Source organism: Nicotiana sylvestris, chromosome 8 (assembly GCF_000393655.2).
Source record: "Nicotiana sylvestris chromosome 8, ASM39365v2, whole genome shotgun sequence".
Taxonomy (NCBI): Eukaryota; Viridiplantae; Streptophyta; class Magnoliopsida; order Solanales; family Solanaceae; genus Nicotiana; species Nicotiana sylvestris.
This window is the reverse complement of record NC_091064.1, coordinates 215,526,198-215,534,686: the sequence shown is the minus strand read 5'-3', so window position 1 is coordinate 215,534,686 and position 8,489 is coordinate 215,526,198. Positions and strand designations below refer to the sequence as shown.

The following is an 8,489-nucleotide window of genomic DNA, read 5'->3' as shown; positions in this document are numbered from 1 at the left end:
GCAACCTATCAAAGGTTGGTCACAAAAATGTTCCAAGAACATTTAGGGAAGACAATAGAGGTATATATAGACGATATGCTCGTCAAAACCCAGCAGTCTCATGATCATATTTCTCATCTATCTGTTACATTTGAAATTTTGCGAAAATTTAATATGAAACTCAACCCAGAAAAATGTGCATTTGGAGTTGCATCAGGTAAGTTTTTGGGTTTTCTTGTTTCTAACCGTGGTATTGAGGTAAATCCTTCTCAGATCAAAGCAATAGAAGAAATCCCTGATATCCTTACTAATAAAAAGGAAGTTCAAAGATTAACGGGAAGAATTGCAGCTTTGGGGAGATTTATTTCCAAATCCTCAGAAAAGTGTTTTAAGTTTTTCTCTGCACTCAAAAAGCAAGATCATTTTGAATGGAATGAAGATTGTCAACAAGCCCTTAGAAATTTGAAAGCTTATTTGTCAAAACCACCGTTATTGGCAAAACCAAAGGTGGGAGAAAAGCTTCTCATCTATCTGGTTGTGTCTGAAGTTGCAGTAAGTGTTGTTTTAGTCCGTGAGGACCAAGGTAAACAATCTCCTATTTATTATGTAAGTAAGTCCTTATTAGATGCTGAGACACGATACCCACAGCTAGAAAAGTTAGCATTAGCTTTGATCATGGTATCTAGAAAATTAAGACCTTATTTTCAATGTCATCCCATTATTGTAGTTACTGCTTTTCCGCTTCGAAATATTTTGCATAAACACGAACTGTCAGGAAGATTAGCAATATGGGCTATAGAACTAAGTGAATACGAATCATTTATCAACCCAGGACCGCTATAAAATCTCAAGTACTAGCTGATTTCGTGGCTGATTTTAGTCAGGGGATGCATTTAGAAGCAGAAAAAGAATTACAAGTTTTTAATGGTGCAAACCCGTGGACTTGGGTTTTATTCACTGATGGTTCATCTAATATAAAAGGAGCAGGTCTAGGTATAGTTCTCATACCACCTACGGGTGAAATTATTAGGCAAGCTATAAAATATCATTCTATAACTAACAATGAAGCAGAGTACGAAGCTGTAATTGCAGGTTTGGAATTGGCAAGAGAACTCGGCATAACAAAAATTATAATCAAGAGTGATTCTCAACTCGTGGTCAATCAAATGCTGGGGACTTATACAGCCAGGGAAACTCGAATGCACGAATATCTCGAAAAGGTACGGGAACTAATTAAGCAATTCCAAACTTGGAAGGTAATGCAGATCCCAAGAGATGAGAATGTGGAGGCAGATGCTTTAGCTAATCTTGCATCTGCAGCTGACATAGCAAACGATGCAAATGCTTCAGTCATACATTTATTTCATTCCGTTCTCGAACCTGATAAGAATGAGGTAAATTTTAATCATCTAACATGGGATTGGAGAAACGAAATTATTGCTTTTTTACAGCACAGAACTGTGCCTATTGACAAAGGGAAGGCTCATGCGCTTTGCAAAAAAGCAGCTAGATATTGTTTTTATCAAGGAAATCTTTATCGAAAGATGTTCGGTAGACCACTAGCACGGCGTCTCGGACCCTCTCAAACAGAATATGTGATAAGAGAAGTGCACGAAGGACATTGTGGAAATCACGCAGGGGGAAGGACGCTGGTAAGAACATTGATTCGACCAGGATATTATTGGCCTAAGATGGAAGAAGAGGCAAATAGTTTCGTGTCCAAATGTGATAAATGTCAAAGATATGGCAATAATATGCACAGACCAGCTGAGTTACTACACCCTGTTATAGCCCCGTAGCCCTTTATGAAATGGGGAATGGATATCATAGGTCCACTTCCACAAGCAAAAGGTCAGGTAAAGTTTCTACTTGTACTCACAGATTATTTCACTAAATGGGTAGAAGCAGGAGCATTTAAACAGGTACGAGAGAAGAAAGTTAAAGACTTCATATGGCGAAATATAATATGTCGTTTTGGAGCACCAAAGGAGATCGTGTGTGACAATGGACCACAATTCATCGGAGCTCAAATCACAAAATTTCTTCAAAGTTGGCAGATTAAAAGGATAACGTCTACGCCATACCATCCAGTGGGTAATGTACAAGCGGAATCCACTAACAAAGTCATTATCAACAACTTGAAGAAGAGGTTACAGGATTCAAAAGGTAATTGGCCTGAGGTATTACCTGGAGTATTATGGGCTTATCATACAACGACAAAAACAAGCACTGGAGAAACACCATTTTCAATGGTTTATGGTGCGGAAGCCTTAATTCCAGTTGAAATAGGTGAACCAAGCACACAGTACGTTCGGGCAACGGAGGAATCTAATAATGAAGAGATGCGGGTCAACCTTGATTTGCTTGAAGGAAAAAGAGAAGCTGCATTGATAAGAATGGCAGCACAAAAGCAAGTAATTGAACGATATTACAATAGGAAAACACGCCTTAGATTTTTCAAAATTGGGGACTTCGTGCTTAAAAAGGTGTTCCAATCTGCAAAGGCTGCTAATTCAGAAAAGCTAAGTACAACGTGGGAAGGACCATACAAAGTTCGTGACATTGCGGGAAAAGGAGTATACGAGTTGGAGACAATGGACGACAAAGTTTTACCCTCACATTGGAATGTCGTCCATTTAAAGAGGTATTACTTCTGAGAAAGTACCCACGATCAGGTATCGTCATGTTAAAAAAATTTCTTTTGAATTATTAATATTTTACTAACGATTTTAGATGTTAGGCAAAAACCCTAACTCGTGCCAAATGATGAGTCGCGACCTGCAAGGCAAAATGGAGTATTCTAAAATTCCCAGCCCAGAGTTACAACTAATCTGATGGAAATACACATGAGTTAGGCAGTCTTCATCTACAATCGCACCTCCGAGTCCCGTATATTTTTCTGTTTCAGGAAAATGACCAAATTGAAAGAAATAAACAAGTGCTCGAGGCTTCCTACTTCACCGCTCAAACACTTGGGGGACTACATATTATACACAGATATGTGTAGAAAAACAGATACGAATATCAAACAAAAGTCGGCCACAAAGAGACAAGTGTTGAGAAAAAGTTACGAAGTCTTCAGCATTCATGAGAAAAAGACATTCTTCATCATCGTGTTCAACAAACACAAGACATGCATCATAATGTTTTTCCCATGAGAACAACAGAGTCATCTCTCAAACTTATAAACAAAGTCACCTCTCAAACCCTTCCTAATATATAAAGATAGGGTCATGACTATGTACTGAAACAGGTTATGAAGAAAAATCTTGTTTATTTTATGTTATGAAAAAAATTTGTTACAAGAAAAACAGTTACGAGAAAGTTATAGATGTATTTTAATACATGTAATAGTCAAAAAAACTGTTAAAGTTCATGAATAAAAACTTGTCAAAGTTGTTTCATACAAAACATGTGTATTCCTATTTCTTTCATCGTATTATAACACCATTATGAAGTTGAGACGTCTTCTTCATTAAGTGTCGATAAAATAAAAGGGTCCTCTTTTATAAACCTCATGTTAATAAGTCATGAGAAGAATCATAAAGCATTTTCAAAGGATAAAAATGCTAAACTATTCTATAAGTCCTAAATAAGTAAGGAAAAGGCAAGAATAGAACACATTGAAGTACTAACAAAACTTCTTAATATAATTAAAAAGACTAAGTAGAAACTTAGTCAATAAAAGTTTATACAAGTGCCCCATTATGATAACTGAGGACTTTCACCAAAAAATCCCTTAAAAACTAAGGGATAAAACCATCATCCAATTGAAGGGGTTAACAAATCAGAAGTTGCAATATTAATTTCACTTTCAGCCACAGGCACGGTGGCAACTTCTGAAGAAGCAGCAACAGGAACAGTTTCAGCTAAGCTTGAAATGTTAGGATCAACGAGGGAAGCAAGAGTCACGGAAGCTTCAACTTCCACAAACTGAGTCATAGAAGTTTCACCCTCTGAAGCTGGAATTGCAACATTTTCAACTTCAATTGCCATATCAACGGCTTTTTCGTTTAAAGGTTCTTCAGCCACGGGAGCTTCAATTGACGGAGAGGGAAAGTCAAGTGGTTGTTGGGTTCTCTCAATGGTCTCTAAAACTTTGGCCAACTCTGAGTTTAAATCAAAATTTTCTTGACTGGCCTCTATTAAAGCATCACGACGAGAGTTTAGAAAAGCTCAACTCACCTCTATGTTAAAATTCTCCTCAAGAAGTTCATACTCCTTTTCCCACATAGCAAGATCATTCTTTAACACTTGATTTTCAGCTAAAGAGGATTCAAAGGATGCTTCAAGGGAGGCATGAGAACTCTCTAAGGTACGTACCTTATCATAAGAGATTTTTAAATCAGCTTGAGCTTGAGTCAAGCTTTGCACTAACTCCCCTGCATACTCTTCTTTCTTGGCCAAGAGTACCTTAAGTTCTCTAATCTCTTCACTACAATTTGATAGTTGTTCTGAAAATGAACACTCAAGACGCTCCTTATCTTTCTCAAATTGGCTTGAAGAAGCCTTGGCAACTGCTAGCTCAAAAGTCAGACCTCACTTTTGTTGCTCCAGGAGATTTCTATTCTCTAGCAATTCTTCTATAGTTCCCTGAGCATTCTCAGACTGCTCTTTCCAATTGGCTGCTTCTAGCTGTGCTCCCCTGGCTATTTCCTCAGCCTCGTGGATAGACTTTTCAGACTCACGGGCTTTCTTTTCTAGAAGGGAAATGCTTCCCATCAATTATGTACCAATGAGGTTAGCCTGCAGTGACAATTCATAGAAATAAGATTATTTTTTTTAAAAAAAAAAACTTGTTAGTAAGTGAAGGAAGAATACCTTCAAAGTAGAATGAACAATGTCATTCATCAAAGTTAAGCAACTATGGTTGTCCATCTTCTTCTTCTTCTCAATATCTCCAATCAAAGGCCTAAGCCAGTCATCTGCTCCACCAAACTTCCTTAAAAGGTTGTTGTTAGCAGGAACTTCAAGCGTAACACTCCTCATAGCCAAACTTCTGCTATTAGAACCCTCATCTGCATATTGAACAGAGGAAGGGGGAGCTATAAAAGGAAGAGTGGTAGAAGAAGTGAAAATAACAGGAGTCATAGGACTCGAAGCAGGTAAGGGAGCAGAAATAGGTAAAGAAGCAGGAGAAGAAGGAATGGGAACAGAGGAAGAAAGAGGAACTTCATCTAAAACTGGACCTAGTTCTCCACTTTCAAAACCACTAACGAAGAGACGATGAATAGATTCGTTGGTGTCCCTCGGAGTGGTTTCATCTTCAGAGGGAATGTGAACAGGTTTAGTAAGAGAGGCACAGACAGGGGTAACTTCAACTTCATTCTCGGAAACTATGCGTCTCCTGGCTCTTGGTCTAGCTATCAAAGAGGTGTCTTCGTCTTCATCGTCCTCAGAATCTTCTTCTACAACTTTCCTCTTTGACAACCTAGCTTGAGTTCTCTCCACAGAAAGAGAAGTACCAGAAGAGGCTCGAAGGGCAGTAGCCACTTCGGTTGTCATTCCTCGAATAGCAAATCCTGACAAAAAGAAGGATTTTTTCAAAAAAAGAAGTTAGAAAAAATAAAGGACTTGTCATACGAAAAATGATAAAGAGACGCATACCGTGAGTTTTCACTCTCCAACCATGTAAATTGGAAATGGATTTCCACGTTCTCGCCTCCATAGGCACGACTTTCATGATTAAATCTACCCAACCACGGAAATTAGGAACGGGTTCCATATCTCCCATGGTTGCTATAGAAAAGCAAAAAAGGATGAAATTAGAAAAGAAGTTGAAATTTTAAGAGGTAAGAACCGTAAGTAAAAAAAAACTTACGTGCAAAGTTCCACTTCTCAGGGAAGGGGATATTTGTTTCACCCACCAAATCAACTGTGCGTACCGCAACATAACGAGTGTACCACCCGCGGTCCTTGTCATCTTCAGGGCTTACTAAGACTCTTTTACTTCTTGCAGTTAGAGTAAAAACTCCATTGCGAAATAACTTGGGGTGGTAAAGATGAATAAGGTGGGGAAAAGAAAAATCAACACCGGCTTTAACAGATAAATACCTCAAACAAGCCATTGTTCTCCATACAAGGGGACCAATTTGTCCCAAACAAATTTTGAAAAAATGACAGAAATCAAGTATGACTAGGTCAATAGCAGGAATAAATCCCAAAGTGAAGGGGTAAGTATAAACAAAAGAAAATTCAATCCTAAAAGAAGATATTCTTTGATTTGGATTAGGGATTACTATACGAAAATCACTTCTCCAGTTGCAATCTTTTCGAACAATAGAAACCAAAGGTTCAGTGATTAAAGAAGGGAAAGTGTCAGCTTTCTCTAAATTGACAACTTGCTCACGAAGAGATTTCCTATCATTCTCAAAAGATAGGTCGTTGGGTACTATTTCCTCAACTAAAGGCTCTTGAAGAAGCTCAGGAGGTTCTTTACCTTTAGAGGAAGATTTCTTAGTGATAGAACCTCTGGAAATAGTACCGGAGCTAGAAGAAGGCATGACAGAACCAGAGGCACCACCACGAACGGATCCTAGGCTACGAAGCCTGCCACCTCTTCCTCTTCTATGTCTTACAGGGGCATTGGGGAAGCTATCAAGAATTGGGATTCTTTTAGGGTTAGGATTCGGAGATGCTATTGCAGAGAAAAGGATGAACTCAAGGAGAAAGGAGTAGAAATAAAGAGTAAAGGATTTGTTAAGGGTTTATGAAGAAAAGGACAAAGGGAAAAAGGATATATATGTATATAATAGCAACCGTCAAGCAAAGAAGTGTAATGATGGAAAGCCTATAATAAAGGCAACTATCGCTTTGTGAATATAAGGGATGAATAAACCTTGGAAAAAGGCTGCAGAATTACAAAACCAATCGGAAGGTGACACGTGTGCAGAGCATTAAATAGAAAAGACAACTGGGGCGTCAGTACTGTCATAGCATTGATTACAACAAAAAATTCCCTTTTTGTGAAGGTCCACTTCCCAAATATTTAATGGATAAATAAATGGAAAGTGGGGGGACTATCTGTATTGGGAAAAAACTGAGTCTGAATATTGAAGATGACGTGTCATGACACGTGGACTGGTCAAAAGGTCAAAACGCAATAAATAGCCAAGAGGCACGGGCGATAACATATAGGGGGAAAAGAAAGCAACATAGGTGTGGACCGTTACTAAAATAGGTACGAGTCTCGTACCTATTTGAGTCGTTTAAAGATCAAAGATCAGAAGAAGTTGAAGATACGAATCTGATGACGTAAAAGAGTTTAAATACAGCATTAAATGTCAAATACGTTAGAGAATCTGAATTAAATAGAAATGATTGTGTAACGTTTCTTTTAAATATCATTTATTGCTCATAATTGCCTCATTAAGACAAAGACATTATATCTTCTCCTAGAATCAACTATAAAAGGGGAAAGACTCAACATCTGTAAGGACACGAAATACTATTGAGATCTTACTGAAATACAAAACTATTTACTGCTTTACCATCATTCTCAAAAATATTTTATTTTCGTCTCCTGATTATCAGTAACCCGAATTTCTTTCTAGCTTTGACCAAAGACTCAGATTTTTGGTTAAACAAATTGGTTCCGTTACCGGGAATCTGATAATCTTTTCTTTTAAGCTACATCTTGTCCATTTTTGCAAAGACAGTCATAGCATGATTAGTTCTCTCAATCCCACATAATATTTTCAAAAATTCATAATAGGCTTTCTTATCAAGTGCATCCCCAAAACCTGTAGATTTCATTCTATCAATCATTTCATCACAAATTTGAAGGAAATTGGAAATGCAATAAGCTTCGAGAATTAGGTGAGTTGTGAGCGAAATTTCGATCGATTCTCAGATCTTTAATACCATGTTAAGAGATTGCAAGCTCAGTCAATGGTGAGAGAGATGCAGAAGAGAGAAGATGAAGACAGAGGAAAAAGAAGCTTCTAGAAAATGATTTGTTATTTTCACTCACTAAGCTAACAACACACTGTACATCCTTATATATATATATACAAATATAACTGACTCCTTAATTACTAACATTAGCACTAACTAACTAACTAATTTGCCAGCTCATATACAGCTCAGCATCCCTCAACATCTTTGTTCACTTATGTAACAATGTTCAAGAGGCTTCGAACGCCAAAGTTAAAAAAAACTTTTAGGCATTCGAGCTCATCGTACAACTTCACTTGGATTTCTTCAATTTGAAACACCTCCTTGAGTCAGCTACCCTGATCTTAACAATGTAAAATGCTCTCAAGAACATTAAATTATGTTGAAATGGATACATATAAGAAAAATATTCTCCGTCCTTGGAATAGTACGTTTTACAACTGCAAGGGTTCGCTTGTTGACTGTTATAGGTAATGATTGCTTAATATTCTCATCAATTAGCATTCTTTCACTGTTACGGGGTAGTAGTTTTTTGCCTTTTAAGGGAAGGAGTGGAGGTTAATAATTTGGTTATACATAATCAAGAACAATTAGGACGTAACATCTACCATAAA

General features: G+C 37.5%; 2 protein-coding genes across 2 annotated transcripts; one reads left to right on the top strand and one right to left on the bottom strand.

The window, feature by feature from the left end:
• The first annotated feature begins 2,228 nt into the window (after positions 1–2,228).
• LOC138876342 (uncharacterized) lies at positions 2,229–2,636 on the top strand. Its single transcript, XM_070155255.1, has one exon. It carries the CDS (start codon positions 2,229–2,231, stop codon positions 2,634–2,636), a length of 408 nt encoding a protein of 135 aa, XP_070011356.1.
• Positions 2,637–2,805: 169 nt separating this feature from the next.
• LOC138876341 (uncharacterized) lies at positions 2,806–4,701 on the bottom strand. The gene is made up of 4 exons (XM_070155254.1): positions 4,523–4,701; positions 4,165–4,414; positions 3,792–4,119; positions 2,806–2,810 (listed from the first exon to the last, which is right to left on the bottom strand). The coding sequence occupies exons 1-4, from the start codon at positions 4,699–4,701 to the stop codon at positions 2,806–2,808; spliced, it is 762 nt and encodes a 253-aa protein (XP_070011355.1).
• Between the last annotated feature and the right edge of the window lie 3,788 nt (positions 4,702–8,489).

What these genes read in the sequence shown, in the direction of transcription:
- LOC138876342 (XM_070155255.1), top strand. Translation starts at nt 2,229, where the DNA reads ATGGTTTATGGTGCGGAAGCCTTAATTCCAGTTGAAATAGGTGAACCA.
- LOC138876341 (XM_070155254.1), bottom strand. Translation starts at nt 4,701, where the DNA reads ATGGGAAGCATTTCCCTTCTAGAAAAGAAAGCCCGTGAGTCTGAAAAG. An exon ending in AATCTCCTGGAGCAACAAAA is followed by an intron (nt 4,415 to 4,522) that starts GTGAGGTCTGAC and finishes ATCAAATTGTAG; the next exon opens with TGAAGAGATTAGAGAACTTA. An exon ending in AGGAGAATTTTAACATAGAG is followed by an intron (nt 4,120 to 4,164) that starts GTGAGTTGAGCT and finishes GCTTTAATAGAG; the next exon opens with GCCAGTCAAGAAAATTTTGA.